General features: G+C 52.5%; 1 protein-coding gene across 2 annotated transcripts; it reads right to left on the bottom strand.

The window, feature by feature from the left end:
- Nucleotides 1-693: 693 nt before the first annotated feature.
- FKBP11 (FKBP prolyl isomerase 11) lies at nucleotides 694-5,341 on the bottom strand. Of its 2 annotated transcripts, none has more exons than XM_055127950.1 (6): nucleotides 4,358-5,341; nucleotides 4,180-4,245; nucleotides 3,886-3,973; nucleotides 3,578-3,611; nucleotides 3,235-3,305; nucleotides 694-928 (listed from the first exon to the last, which is right to left on the bottom strand). In XM_055127950.1, exons 1-6 carry the CDS (start codon nucleotides 4,481-4,483, stop codon nucleotides 711-713), a joined length of 603 nt encoding a protein of 200 aa, XP_054983925.1. In that variant the 5' UTR covers nucleotides 4,484-5,341; the 3' UTR covers nucleotides 694-710. The 2 variants fall into 2 exon arrangements, with proteins under 2 accessions (XP_054983925.1, XP_054983926.1); XM_055127951.1 differs by having other exon boundaries at nucleotides 3,886-3,968; nucleotides 4,358-4,420.
- Between the last annotated feature and the right edge of the window lie 10,431 nt (nucleotides 5,342-15,772).

Raw genomic sequence — 15,772 nt, 5'->3', positions numbered from 1 at the left:
AGGCCAGAAAGGTGAGTGGAAAAGGTGATCCAGAGCCTCTAGTCACACCAGGCCTGGCAAGATCCATCACAGAACACTGTCTCCCCAGCCCAAAAACTCTTTCCCACTTAGAAGAGTCAGGGAGAGGGAGAGGAGGGGTGGGACAGAATGACAGTACAGCAGGTAGAGCATTTGCCAACAGCCAACCCAGGTTTGATTCTCAGCATTGCATGTGGTCCCCAGAGCACCGAGCACTGCCAGAATAATTCCTGAGTGCAGAGCCAGGAGTAAGCTCTGAGCATTGCCAGATATTGCCAACAACAGGAGTGTTTGGGCTGGAGAGATGGCTCGGTGAGGCTGTGTACACAGGAGGTTGTGTTTGATCCCTGGTACCGCCTGGTCCCTCAAGTTCCACTGGACGTGACTCTGAGCACCAAGCCAGGAGTAGCCCCTAAGGATCACAGATGTGATCCAAAATGCCAACCGAACAAATGTAGTCTTAAAAAATATCAGTGAAGGGGCCGGAGCGATAGCACGGCGGGTAGGGTGTTTGCCTTGCATGCGGCCGACCTGGGTTCGATTCCCAGCATCCCATATGGTCCCCTGAACACCACCAGGGGTAATTCCTGAGTGCAGAGTTAGGAGTAACCCTTGAGCATCATCAGGTGTGACCCAAAAACAAAAACAAAAAAATCAGTGAAGAAGACAAAGCACTGTTTTTAAATTGTTTATTATTTCTTTTTGCTCTTATTTCGTTTCTCTTCCTTGAGCTTCTTTTTGGAGACTTTGGGTTTGCTGGCCTTTTTGTAGAGGTGATACCCAATGAGACCCAGGAGGGCTGGCACCGTGCACATGCCCACCAGAGGCAAAATGCCCCTCACCAGCTTTTGCCAGTAGTTGGCTCGGATCAGTGCGATCAGCTCCACATCAAATTGCAGCACTGCATCCGCTAGAGGCAGAGAAGTGAGAATCAGAACCTGTTTATACTTTATCCAGAGCTCAGAATCTGAATGGGAACTAGGAGGTAGACCACACCAGAGCAGCAGCTGCGAAACTGCAAGATCTAAATATGGGGTTGAATTTTCTGAGCAAAAAGTAGAGAAGGGTTAAGGACAAACTGCCGTGGGGCCGGAGAGGTAAGGCCTTGCGTGCAGTCAACTTGGGCTCGGTCAATCCCCAGCACCACAGATGGTCCCCTGCGCCCTGCCAGGAGCAGCACAGAGTCAGGTGTGCTCCCCCACTGCCCCCACCCCTACCCCCCACTCAGGAAACTTTATAGAAGTGTGGTTGTCACAGTCAGGTTGTGACAAGTACAAGACAGTTTCTCTGTGGATCTGAGATGTACAGGCTGTTCTCTGCAAGTGGGAGAACCTCCAAACTAAGTGTTCTCTGCGTACAGAAACACAGATGGAATCTTTGCACCCAGGAATTAGTTGGGTTTAAAGTAGACTTATAGGGGGCTAGAGCGATAGTACAGCGGGTAGGGCGTTTGCCTTGCACGTGGCCGACCCGGGTTCGATTCCTAGCATCCCATATGGTCCCCTAAGCACAGCCAGGAGGAATTCCTGAGTGAGTGCATGAGCCAGGAGTAAGCCCTGTGCATCGCCAGGTGTGACCCAAAAAGCCCAAAAAAAAAAGTAGACTTATATTCTACCAACCAGGGGAAAGAGTGACAGTACAGGGGGTGGGGTGTTTGCCTTACAAGCGGCTGACCCGGATTCAACCCCCAGTATCCCACTTGTTTACTCTGAGCATGTCTAGGAGTAATCCCTGAGTGCAGAGCCAGGAGTTAGCCTGAACAAAACAGTGTGACATCCACCCACCCACACCCCCAAAATTCCACTAACCAATAAGCACACTCAGTGTTATATATATATATTAGGAAAAAATGGTGTCTCACACAAGAACTGGAGAAGTGCAGCCTAACTAAGGGTGGGGGAAGAGCAAGCAGGCAGCACTGGAAGGGGGGATGACTGACCCCCTTGCCAGACCTCCCTGTAAACTGGAACTAAGAAAAAGCATTCTCCTACATTCCAAGGCAGAACATATTTTAACAAGCAACATCTATTATTATACAAAGCAAGGGGATAATCATTTTGGGAAATCTGACCTATCTCTTACTTCAAGAATAGTTATTAGCATTAGGGCTGGAGCGATATTACAGCAGGTAGGGTGTTTGCCTTACACGTGGCGACCCAGCTTCCATCCCCCACATACCATATGGACCCCGGGGGCCCACCAGGAGTGATTCCTGAGCACAGTCAGGAGTAACCCCTGAACACAGTTGAGTGGGTCCCAAAACAAAAAGAACAGTTATCAGAAATAACCTGTAGAGGCTTTAAGAAGTTATGTGGGGGCTGGAGTGATAGCACAGCGGGTAGGGCGTTTGCCTTGCACGTGGCTGACCCGGGTTCGATTCCCAGCAGCATCCCATATGGTCCCCTGAGCATGGCCAGGGATAATTCCTGAGTGCAGAGCCAGGAGTGACCCCTGAGCACCGCTGGGTGTGACCCAAAAAGAAAAAAAAAATTAAGAAGTTATGTGGTGGGGGGGGCCGGAGCGATAGCACAGCAGGTAGGGCGCTTGCCTTGCACGCGGCCAACCTGGGTTCAATTCCCAGCATCCCATATGGTCCCCTGAGCACCGCCAGGGGTAATTCCTGAGTGCAGAGCCAGGAGTGACCCCTGTGCATCGCCGGGTGTGACCCAAAAAAGCAAAAAAAAAAAAAAAAAAAGAAGTTATGTGGTGAGCTTAGATATTGTTTTGCTCTGAATTACTTGACTAGGAGCATTTTCAGGATTATTCCCTGTGGAGGCTCAGAGAGGGCGATGGTGCGCTGGGAGGCCCTGAGCTACACACACAGCCTGGCACTTCGAGGAAGCCCTGACCCTGCAGGAGGCAATTCAGCGGCGGTCTCTTTCCCAAAAAGGCGCCGCCGCCCAGCAGGACTCAGCTGGCCCTAGCAGGTTACAGTCTCTAGGCGCGAGAGGAGGGGGAAAAGACCCTTTCAGAGCTACCTGAGTTCAAGGCCCCTGCTCCCACCCACCCAAGCACAGCTCTGCCTAAGCAGCACTGACGCCGAGCGTCGTGTCCCTGAGCACTGCTTGGGAGCCCCTCTAGAGAAAAAGTGCTGCATCAGAAGGGCCCAGCCCTCTTTTCCTTTCCATAAACTGAGTTTAGTCCTTCTCAAGTGGCAAAGTGGAAGCTCCTGGGAGGGCGAGTATATTGATGAGCTGGGAGACCATGTCAGATTACCTGGGATCGATGGTGGAAACCCCCGTTTTCCATAGGCCAGGTGCGAAGGAATGATGGCCCTTCGCTTCTCTCTGTGGGAAGGAAAGTGAGTCACAGCCAGAGGTGGGGACAGATGGGCCAGGGGGTCTGCAGCCCACTGAGAAGAGCCCTCTGCAAATTCACATTCCCCCCACATGCACCTTCCCATCAACCGTGAGCACCATAAGGTTGACAAGCAAAGGCATCCGTCCCCTGCGCTGTGCCAACACCTCCCCCCAGAGCCCAGAGAGGCGGCCCGCGGGGGTGGGGGCAGCAACCTGGCCTCCGGATCCCGTCCACCCGTGTCCACCGTGGCAGTACTCACCCCACACACATGTCTAGAAGGCTCTGCTCCAGACCTTAAGGAAGAAGACACAGCAGGAAGCTACTCATGTCCCCCAGGCCCAGGAGAGGGGCCAAAGGCTCTCCCTTGACCCTCAGCGGAGCGGCCCCTTCGCAAACCTCTGGCCTCCGGTGGAGTCGGGGGCAAGAGTAGGACTGGAAGTCAGGTTTGCAGCCAGGAGGTGGCTCATGAGAAAACCGAACCCCGAGGAGTGTCTTCAGGCCATTTCCGGCAAAGCCTGGCGCTTGAACGTGCTGGAGGAGGCGGACCGGGAGGCCGCGGCCACATACCTGGGATCACCTGCTTCTGGCCAAGTTCTATGACCAGAGGGTCTCTGGTGAGGGAGGTGTCAATGACGCGGCCATCTACCAAGCTGCCCTGCGGGGAGAGCGGAGAGCGCCCTCCTTGGACCTCCCGGCGCGCACACCCCTGGGCGCGGGCCGGCAGGGACGGGAAGGCCGCGAGGGACGCTCCCCTCCCCCCGCCACGTGCGCGGGGACCCCGAGCCGGGGGCAGCGGGCACCGCGCGCCACGTGTCCCAGCGCGGCTGACGTGTCCCCGCAGGCCCCGCCCGCCGGCCTCACCGTGTAGTGGATGTGCAGCGTGTCTCCCACGGCGGCGGGCTCGGCGCACGGCTCCGGGGGCTGCACCTGGGGTCGCACGGCGGGCGTCACCGGGGCTCCCCGGGCCCGCCCCCCGCGCCGGGGCCGCGCGCCCGCTCCCTGCCGGCGGGGGCGTCCGCACCCCCGGGCGGCTCCTCACCAGGGTCTCCACTTGCAGGGTCCGCGGCGGCCCCTCGGTCTCGGCGCCCGCCTGGGCCCTGCTCGCCGTCCCGCTCAGCAGCAGCAGCAGCAGCCGGAGCGGCAGGAGCGCGGGGCGCGGGGCCATGGCTGGACGCGAGGACGGCGGCTCCCGGGCGCCCAGGCCGGACCGGACGGGACGGGGCGGGGCGGGCGGCCGCGGGCTCCTCCTCCCGCCGCCCGGCCCCCGCCGTGTCCCCACCCCCGGAGGGCGGAGGCGCGCGCGGCGCGGGCGGGGCGGCGGGTTCCGAGCCGTCCGTTGGCCGGGCCGGGCCGCGCGCGGGGTGGGTGCGGGCCCGACCCCAGCAGTGCCGGGGCGCGTGGCCCGCGAGCGACTCAAGAGTTCGGCCCGCGCCGCTCGCCCGCCCACCTCCCCGCGGCCCGGGCCAGACCCCTCTCTGCCCCGGCGGAGCCTCAGTTGCCCGGAGGAGGCAGTGGGCTGCCCCTCACGGGTCCGTCGGCAAGTCCGTTAAGAGACCAAAAGGAGGAGAAAGGGGGACAGTACCTGCCACAGAGGCAGGCTGGGGGGAGGGTGGCAGGAGGGAAACTGGGGACATGCGGCGGGGAGCACACACTGGTGAAGAGACCGGTGTTGGAACACTGTAGGAGTGAAACCCAATCATGGGCAACTTTGTAACTGTGTATTTCAAGGAAATTCAATAATAATAATAAAAAAAGAGCAAAGGGCATAACCCCCTCCCCCCCTTTCCTCATACCCTAACGTTTCCTTTCTGCTTTCATAACTCCTTGAAAGACTTCTGTGTGTGGAACCCTTTTATAATTGCGCAGGGACTTTACAGGGTATGGGGAGGTTGTTTGGTTTTGGGGGTCACATCCAGTGGTATTCAGGAGTGACTCCTGGCAGTGCTTGAAGGCCATACTTTGGGACTGGGGGGACTGGGGATCCAACCAGTCAGCTTTAGGCAAAACAAGTGGCTTCTGTACCTCTCCCTCCCCCCACCTCTTTCTCCCTCTCTCTCTCCTCTCCCCCCACCCCTGCGAAAAAAGGTCTTTTTGAGAGTGTGTGTTGGGAGGGGGGGTTGGAAGGGTAGGGTGGGGGCCACACCTGATGGTGCAACCCAATTCTATGCCAGGGGCTGAACTGGGGCTGGCTGAATGCCAGGTTCATGCCTGGTACTATGGCTCTGGTTTTTTGCAATGCACAAGGGTTCCTCCTGGCTCTGCACTCAGGAATTACCCCTGGCGGTGCTCAGGGGACCATATGGGATACTGGGAATCGAACCCGGGTCGGCCACGTGCAAAGCAAACGCCCTCCCCAGCCCTCCCTGCTGGGCTACTGCTCCAGCCCTATGGCTCTGTTTTTGTTCTTTTATGGGTTGGGCTTTTTTGTTTTGGTTTGCTTTTTGGCCACACCTGATGCTCAGGGGGTTACTCCTGGCTCTGCACTCAGAAATTACTTCTGGCGGTGCTTGGGGGTTTATATGGGATGCCAGGGATAGAACCCGGGTTGGCTGCATGCAAGGCAAATCCCATATCTGCTGTGCTATCGCTCCAGCGCCTCACTCTAGTTCCTAAAAGGGTTTAAAATTATTCCGGGTCATCACTCTACTAGTTCCCTTCTACATGATTTAACCCCTTACAGCCCACTCAGGCCTTGGCCTCTGGATTCTGTTTCCACAAAAGTCCTCATTGAAGGCCTGGAACAACAGTACAGCGGGCAGGGTGATTGTCTTGCATGCAGTCAACCTGGGTTTGATCCCTAGCACCACATATGGTCCCCTGCCAGGAGTGACCTGAGTGCAGAGTCTGAGCACCCCTGGATATGTCTCCCCCAAAACATTTTTTTAAAAATGTCCTCACTGAGGGGCCGGAGTGATAGCACGGCGGGCAGGGCATTTGCCTTGCACGCGACTGACCTGGGTTCGATCCTTAGCATCCCATATGGTCCCCCAAACACCACCAAGAGTAATTCCTGAGTGCAAAGCCAGGAGTAACCCCTGAGCACCTGAGCATCGCTGGGTGTGACCCCCCCCAAAAAAAAAAGCCAAAAAAAAAAAAGTCCTCATTGAGTTCAGTCACTAAAGTTTGGGCTCCTGCTTTGGTCCTTGGGCTCTTTAACACCCGGCCGTTTTTGGTTGCCCGGACCTGACCGGTTGCACACACTAGGTACAACTGGCCTGGGCCTGGCTACCTCCACCTGGACATTTGATGGCACCTCAAACTAATTTGTACTAATTTCTTTCTCCTTCTAATTTTTTTGTCTCGCTTTTTGGGTCACACCCGGCAATGCACAGGGGTTACTCCTGGCAGTGCTTGGGGGACCATATGGGATGCTGGAAATCAAACCTGGGTTGGCCATGTGCAAGGCAAATGCCCTACCCACTGTGCTATCACTCCAGCCCTCTCCTAATTTTCAGTTTCTTTTGGCTGCCGTGCTCAGCATTCTTTTGGAGTCTTTGCTGTCCTCCCATATCCAGTCAGGTCCTTGGATTCGCTCTCCATGGCCCCTTTAGCTTTCCTTTTTCTTTCAGTTTTTGACTACACCTGTCAGTGCTCAAGGCTTACTCCTAGCTCTGCACACAAGGATCACTCCTGGCAGGGCTCATAGGACATATGCAGTATTGGGGATCAAACCCAGGTTGGTCGTGTGCAAAGCAAGTGCCCCACCCACCATATTCTCTCTGCCCTGCCCCTTCCAGTTTCTAACTTCCACTCCATGCTACCGCCCTAATCAAACCCCTATTTTCTATCTTTGTTTTTAACAAAAGAAGAAAAGCTGTGGGCCGGGAGATGGCACAGTGGTTAGGGCAGATGTCTAGCAAACACCAGACCCAAACACCAGGTTCTATTCCTGGTGCCATATAATCCCCAGGTACCCCTGGGTGTAGCCCTCGAGGTTCCCAAGTACAGCTGTGGTGGCGTAGGCATTCTTGGCACAGAGGGGTCTAAGCAGCATCACCAATGGAGCCCTGGGCCTCCTCAATCCTACTTGGGAGGCCCGTGCCCCAAAAAGGCTGAGGGCATATCTTGCACACAGGAGACCCCAGCTTTTCTCCTCAGCACCACATACACTGAACCTCTAAACCTGTGGAGCGCACTTAAAGTACTGAGCTAGAGTAGCCCCAAGCACCACTGTATATTGCACACACACACACACAAAACCAAAATGGACAAGGCCATGGAGTAAGTTCACGTGGTGAGGGCCACATGGGCAAGTTCGCGTGGTGAAGGCCTTGGTTATGAAGTTCTTCCTAAAGAGGAGTATGGAAACATTGTCCTAGATTTCCAGGAAAGCTTCTTTAAGGAAGGCAACTGAGGTGAGAAGTGCCTCATTGTGGCACCCTGACCCCTCCTCCTGCCGCCAGTGTGCACACGTGACTGACCATACTCTGGAACCCAGCTTCTTGAACTGAGGGTCTTCTGATGTACAGGATGACATAACTGAATGTGGGAAGTTACAAAATTTTTGTTTTAAAATATGATAGAGACCGGGGCAATAGTACAGCAAGTTGGGCGTTTGCCCTGCATGCAGCCAACCCAGGTTTGATCCCTAGCATCCCAGATGGTCCCAAGTGCTGCCAGGAGTAATTCCTGAGAGCAGAGCCAGGAGTAAGCCCTGAGCATCGCTATGTGTGACCCCCCAAAATTAATTTGATAAATTATCTGTAAGTATTAGATTTGTATACATAGTTTGCACACAAATATACGCAGTTGCATCAATTTTATTTTTTTTGCTTTTTGGGTCACACCTGGCAATGCACAAGGGTTACCTCCTGGCTTTGCACTCAGGAGTTACTCCTGGCAGTGCTCAGGGGACCATATGGGATGCTGGGAATCGAACCTGGGTCAGCCACATGCAAGGCAAACGCCCTACCCGCCGTGCTATTGCTCCAGCCCCAGTTGCATACAAATTTCTTGGGTGAAGATTTGGAGAGATAGTACAATGGGGATTGCACACGGTTGATCTGGGTTCAATCCTCAGCATTGTCAGGAGTAATTCCTGAGTGGAGAGCCAGGAGTAACCCCTCAGCATCGCTGGGTGTGGCCTACCTCCCAATGGCGAAAAGCGGTCATAAATGGAAAAATTTAAGCAATCCTGATCCACAATATTTTGGTTTTGGGGCCATATCTAGCTGTGCTCAGGGCTTAGTCCTGGCTCTGTGATCAGGGATCACTCCTGGTCGTTGTTCAGGGACCAGGAGTCCCTGGGAGCCAGGGACCAAACCCGGGTTGGCCATGTGTAAAGCAAGTGCCCTATCCATTGTACAATCTCTCCAGCCCTAGAGACCATCTTACTTATCTACTTAGGTTTGGGGGCCACATCCAGCAGTGCTCAGGGATAACTCTGGCTCTAGCTCAGCTACAGGTACATGGTGTAAGCAGCCTACAGCTGGCACGGGGATTCCAGTATTCTTCCCTTTGGCTTCAGAATTTTAGCAAATAGCTTCTATCCTGATGGTTCTAAAATGGCCTCAAGAAGGGCTGGAGTGATAGTACAGCAGGTAGGATGCTTGCCTTGCAGGTAAGGTTCAATTCCCAGCATCCCCTATATGGTTCCCTGAGCACTGCCAGGAGTGAGTTCCGAGCACAGAGCCAGGAGTAAGCCCTGAGCACAACCAGGTGTGGACCAACCCTTATCTCAATAATAAACAACATAAAGATAAAACTTTCTCGGGGCCGGAGCGATAGCACAGCGGGTAGGGCGTTTGCCTTGCACGAGGCCGACCCGGGTTCGATCCCCGGCATCCCATATGGTCCCCCAAGCACTGCCAGGAGTAATTCCTGAGTGCAAAGCCAGGAGTAACCCCTGAGCATTGCTGGGTGTGACCCAAAAAAAAAGAAAAAAAAAGATAAAACTTTCTCTTTAATATTTTCCCCCCTTTGGGGCTTTAGGTCATACCCAGCAATGTTCAGGGGTTACTCCTGACTCTGCACCCAGAAATTACAAAATTTTGTAAGGTGCTTGAGGGACCTTATGGGATGCCAGGGATCAAATCCTGGTTGGCCACGTGCAAGGCAAATGACCTGCTGCACTATCACTCCAGTCCCTAAGATTTCTGTATTAGATTCCATTGCTTAGTATGGTCTTTCCTTTCCCTCCCCTCCCCTTTCTTTCCTTTTCCTTCACCACACTTGACTGTGACAGCGCTTAATCTTTGCTCTGCATACATGGTTCTTTCCTGCCTGGCTCAGAAATGGAGTACTTGGAGATCAAACCCAAGTGGGATGCATGCCAAGGCAAACACCTACCTGCTGTACTTTCTCTCCAGCCCCTATCTGATAAATGTTTCTAAATTAAACCAAAGCCTCATCCTGTTCAGAGCCTGTGGCCCGGCACCTGATGAACCTACATCATGGGCTCTCATCTGTGAGCCTAACTCTAGCTCTTTCTCACCTGTCAAGTTCCATCCAGGACAAGCTCACTCCTTAGCTACAGTGCCCCCTTGTGTGTTCTTCAGGAATACACTCGGGACACCAATGCGTTTCCCCAGCGCTGCAGGAGTTCTAGAGGCCAGAGCCCTCTTCCCATCAGCTCACCAAAGCAAGGACAAAGCGTGATCATGTCTGCAGTCCCCTAGGTACTAATTGTACAGTATCCTCAATGTATGTACTGCTATTCAAACATGCTATATTTTGAACAGACACCCACTGGAAAGGAAGACCTAACTACACTAACACTAACATGGAAACCAGACAAATATACTCTTAAGTTAAAAATGTCAGGGAGGAGCTAAAGAGATAGTACAGCACGTAAAGTGCTTGCCTTGCACACACCACACCCAACCCCCCCGGGGTTCAATCCCAGCCATCATGTATGGATCACAAGCACCCCTAGGTGTGATCCCTGAACACAGACCTAGGAGTAAAGTACCACTGGGAGTTGCCCCCAAACAAAACAAAACAGCTAGGTGCTAGATAGTATAGGGGTTCAGGTGCTTGCCTTGTACTACCAATGCAGGTTCAATTCCCAGCACCAAATAGGGTCTCCTGAACATCACTAGGATGATTCCTGAATGGAGTCAGAAATAGCCCCTGAGTACTACTCAACCCTGGAAAAAGTATGTACAGGGCCAGGGAGCAAACTCATAGGGTGGAGTGTATGTTTTATATGTGGGCGATTAAAGTTTGATCTCCAATACTACATAGTATCCAGTACCCCCAGAACACCTTGACACAACTGCATGTGGCCCCCAAACAAATAAGCACGAATAGGGAAGGGGAGACAGTTCAGTGATGGAACTTGCATGGGTGAGGTTGCAGTTCAGTCCTCAGTAGGATACACATACAAGACAGCAGCAATAATGTATTATGTGCCCATTCATATTTTAACCCCTGTCCAGGGGCTGGAGTGATAGCATAGTGGGTAGGGCATTTGCCTTGCACGAGGCCGACCCGGGTTCAAATCCCAGCATCCCATATGGTCCCCTGAGCACCACCAGGAGTGATTCCTGAGTGCAGAGCCAGGAGTAACCCCTGTGCATCGCCAGGTGTGACCCAAAAACCAAAAAAAAACAAAACAAAATAACCCCTCTCCAAATGTGGGTGGGTTTTATACAAAAAATTATCTAGAATGGAAGCTGGAGCGATAGCACAGCGGGAAGGGTGTTTGCCTTGCATGTAGCCAACCCGGGTTTGTTTCCCAGCATCCCATATGGTCCCCTGAGCACCACCAGGGGTGATTCCTGAGTGCAAAGCCAGGAGTAACCCCTGTGCATTGCCGGGTGTGACGCAAAAAGAAAAAAAAAATATCTAGAAGGCTACCAACCAGAATGGCCAAGGGATGCACCTTTGAGGATGGGGGTGAAAAAAACAGAGGGGTGAGGACTCCACTTGCTGCTTGCTATATTTATGTATTGTTCAGATTTTTAAAATAAAAACTACTTTGGTCATAAAAATGAATTTTAAAATTAAATACTGAATGAACATGGTTATAAGGGAATGTGTGGGAGGTGCTGAATAAGTGTTATTAACAGAGCTCAGGAATCAGAGTGCAGGGAAAAGGTCCCAGTGATTAGTCACTGGAACGTCATAGATCTGAAAGCAGGTTTGTAAACAAGGGAGAAGACAGATCAAGACAGAGGACCAGGGGGGCTAGAGCGATAGCACAGTGGGTAGGGTGTTTGCGGCCGACCTGGCTTCGATTCCCAGCATCCCATATGGTCCCCCGAGCACTGCCAGGAGTAATTCCTGAGTGCATGAGCCAGGAGGAACCCCTGTGTATCGCTGGGTATGGCCCAATAAAAAAAAAAAGAGAGAGAGAGAAAATGTAAGTGCTAGGGCCTCACAGACAGTAGAGGGCTTCAAGCATTTGCTTGCATTCGACCAACCCATCTAATTTGGATCCCCTGCACCACATGTGGTTGATCAAGCACCACAGGGCTCACTTCTGGGCACAGAGTCAGGAACAGACCCTGAGCACGACCAGATGTGACCTCCAAAACAAGCCAAAAAAGAAGAAAAGAGTTTTAAGTTTTAACCTAGTTCTGCCATCATTTCATTTATAAGAAATGCAGACCTTGGAAATGACCCCAAAAGCAAAAAAATAAAAATAAGACAGAGGACCAGGGGCTGGAGCGGTGGTACAGTGGCAAGGTGCCTGCTGCCTTGTACCGGTTCACCCACGTCCCATCGCCAGCATCCCACAAGACTTCCCAAGCCTCACCAGGAGTAAGTGTAGAGACGGGAGTAAGCCCTGACCACAGCGAGGTGTGACCCAAAAAACAAAATCAAACAAGAAAGACAGAGGCCAAATATTTGGGGCAAATTTTGGGGGTTTGGCCAGAAGAGTAGAGAGAGGTGTCCGGAGAGGGAAGTAGAGGTCAGATGGGGGAAGCTGTGACCGTAAGACCGAGGCTGTGGGATGGCCAGGAGGTGAGCGAAGGCACAGTCGTGACACAGCGCTGACCCACCCACGGACGGGAATCATGTCCTGACACCTCAGCTGGTATTGTTCTAAGATCTTATTTTTAATCTGAATGGGAGGGGAAACAGGATTGGGGTGAGGGGCTGGCTGTGGGAACGAAAGGGGAAACCAAGGCAATACTATCACCCAGAGGGCAGCACACGGCCGCCCGGCCCCCAGCCAGGCCAGGGAGGGAGCTTTCTCCTTGGATCAAGTTAGGAGGGAGCTGGTGAGACGGTTCTGGGAAAGGCAGCCAACAGAAGCCTGGCAGGAGGCACAGCCTCCTGCATCCACCCAGAGGCTCTCCTCAGCTGCCAGGACTCACAGGGTACTGCTGTGCCCAGTTTGACCAAGGGAAGATGTTTCCCCGTCTCTGAAGACTAGGCATGTGCCTGAGAGTAAGCAGGGCACTGTTCTTTTTTTTTTTCTTTTTGGGTCACACCCGGCAATGCACAGGGGTTACTCCTGGCTCTGCGCTCAGGAATTACCCCTGGCGGTGCACAGGGGACCATATGGGATGCTGGAAATCGAACCCGGGTCGGCCGCGTGCAAGGCAAACGCTCTCCCCACTGTGCTATCGCTCCAGCCCTGGCACTGTTCTTTAAAGTATTTTTAGTGTTTGTTTTTAACAGATTGTTAAAAAGGCTGTACTCTTCCTATGCAAGTCTGGGTTTAATATCTAATGCCTTCTTTCCTAGGGCGATGCAGCCAGTGGTTCTCTTTTTAAGGGTGGCCGGATTCTCGCCTCCTTCAAGAATGAAATGTCATGATTCTTCTCCCAATTTCTCTATAACTGTTCTAGTCAAGAAATATCATCTCCACTGGGTTTACGGGTGGTGGAGAATGGGCACTGGTGAAGGGATGGGTTCCCAAACTTTGTATGAGGGAAGTATAAGCACAAAAGTGTATGAATCTGTAACTGTACCCTCACGGTGATTCTCTAATTAAAAATAAATAAATTAAAAAAAAAAAGAAATATCATCTCATTGATGCAAGATCTAACATAGGCAAAACAGACAGCCCATCTCTCTGATAGAAAGCCAAGAGAGTGTCCCTCTTTCACAAAGTATCCGAATCCCTCTGGCTCAGGGCCCCTAGCTAAGTCCTAGAACCCTTTAAAGATGTTGTACTCAATGATCAGAGAGGGGTCAACAGTACAGCGAGCAGGGCACCTTCCTTGCATACAGCTGATCCCAGCACCTAATACGATCCCCAGGAGTGATCCCAAAGCGAAGAGATAGGAATAAGCCCTGAGCACCACTAGGTGTGGCGCCCAAACCAACAAAAGACCAGAGAGAGGATAGTTAGGCTGCAGCTTGCTCTGCATGAAGCTGACCCCCACCCTGACTCCCAGCACCTCTGAAAATGACCCTGGAATACAAAGCCAGGAATAGTCCCCAAGCACTGCTGATGTGATCCAGGGGAAACGAAAAAATAAAAAAATCCTGGGGCCACAGAGACAGTATAGCAGGTAAGGTGCTTGCTTTTTGTACACAGCCAAATCCAGTGCAATCCCTGGTGCCGCATAAGATTCCCGAGCACTGTCAGGATTGCTCCCTGAGCAGAGTGAGGAATAAGCCGTGAGCACAGCTTTAAGCCTTCACACCACCATCAAAAGAAGAGAGACAGACAGAGAGACAGAAAGACAGAGAGAGAGAGAGAGAGAGAGAGAGAGAGAGAGAGAGAGAGAGAGAGAGAGAGGATCTTGAACTCAATTTATTACTCAGACTACTTGACTACTTTCAAAATGCTGTGGGATGGAGGGGTGGCAAGAGATGGGTAATAGCAGGACAAATTCATTTTCAAAGCTCCTCCTTGGCCTGGACCAGCCAGCCAGCCTGAGAGAACTATCAACACAACTGGCTTGGAGAACGGAGGGGGGGGGGGGAAGGACTCCCAGGTAGAACTGATCTGGGGGAGCAGAGAGCCAGAGTGCCCTTTCCACCCCACCCTTAGAGCTAAGTACCAAATTTGCTTCTAAACTACAGCCTAAGGGCCTGGAACGATAGTGCAGAGGGTAGGACACTTGCCTTACACACAGCTGCACAGTCGACCCCGGTTCAATCCCCCAAGCTATGCCGGAAGTGATCCCTGCATCTTATATGGTCCCCCAAGTCCACCAGGAGTGACTCCTGAGTGCAGAGCCAGGAGTAATCCCAGAGTATTGCCGTTTCGAAAGTAGTCTGAGTAGTGAATTGAGTACAAGATCTTTCTTTTCTCTCTCCCGCTCTTTCTTTTGGTGGTTGTGGGAAGGCTTTGAGTTGTACTCAGGGCTTATCACCCAAACCCCCAAAATTCAAAAATTCAAAAATTCAAAAAATGAACTAGACCCGGGTTCGATTCTCTGTCCCCCTTGGAGAGCCCAGCAAGCTACCAAGTGTATCCCACCCGCACGGCAGTGCCTGGCAAGCTACCCGTGGCATATTCGATACACCAAAAACAATAACAAGTCTCACAATGGAGACGTTGCTGGTGCCCGCTCGAGCAAATTGATGAACAGGGCGATAGTGCTACAGTGCTACAGTCCCTAAATACCCTCCACTGTAGTACATGACTAAAGTGAGAAATATAACCTAACACTCACCTTCAAGCTTTGACAGCTGAGCAGTTCCGAAGCGAGTTCCTCCCTGCAGACCACCCACCACCACCTTTGGTGGCACAGATCCCTTTCCCATGCTCCAGGCTTAACTTTCTCAGAGTTAGTTCTGTTTCCTGTGCTCAGGGACAGAGAGCCACCCCTACCCATTGTGGCACCCAGGGCAATGAGTCCCAATTTCAAGAAGCATTTTTTGCTTGGGGGCCACACCCAGCAATGCTCAGGGGCTACTCCTGGGTCTGCACTTTATCCCACACGGCTGAACCAGAGCAGAGCAACGGGATTCCCCTGCATTTATTCCCTGCCTACCCCAGAGACTCGAAGGTCTCTCCCTCTTCCTCAGCATAGAGGCTTGACTCCTCCTTAGCACAGGTCTGGAACATAAAATGTGTTAAACACTTGTTTATTTTCCACTGTGACCAACCTGGGCACTTTAAGTGTAGAGGCAACAGGCCTTATACCTCGAGCCTGAGAGATTCACATACCCACATTCATTCATTCCTGTCACTGCCCCCAACTCTGGGATGAAGGGGCAGTGTTGTCCTCTATCTCACCTGAAATAATCCACATCCTTCCACTGTCTTCCCCAGGCCCAGGCCGGGTGCTCCCTTGCCCAGGTGACCCTGAAGTAGATCGGGCCCCTCATGTTATAGGAAGAAGGCATGCTGGTTTGCCCTGAGGCTAAGTGCTGAGCATCTTCCTTCTGAGTTAAGTCTCCTCTTCGCCCCTCTCAGTGCTCCTTCAGAGAGCTGGGAGGCTTGACCAACTGTCCTAACGGCTTCCTTTTATCTTCTGGTACCCTAAACTGGGTTTGAGGGCAAAAAGGAACTAGATTGTCCCTTGCTCCAAGTGATTCAAGGGTTAAAGGACCTCCACTGGCCTAACACTCAACTCAGTTCCTCTCCATAGCAACGTGA

The sequence above is a fragment of the Sorex araneus genome, chromosome 2 (genome assembly GCF_027595985.1).
Source record: "Sorex araneus isolate mSorAra2 chromosome 2, mSorAra2.pri, whole genome shotgun sequence".
NCBI lineage: Eukaryota > Metazoa > Chordata > Mammalia > Eulipotyphla > Soricidae > Sorex > Sorex araneus.
The sequence above is the reverse complement of the archived record's forward strand: the minus strand, read 5'-3'. Positions and strand labels throughout refer to the sequence as shown.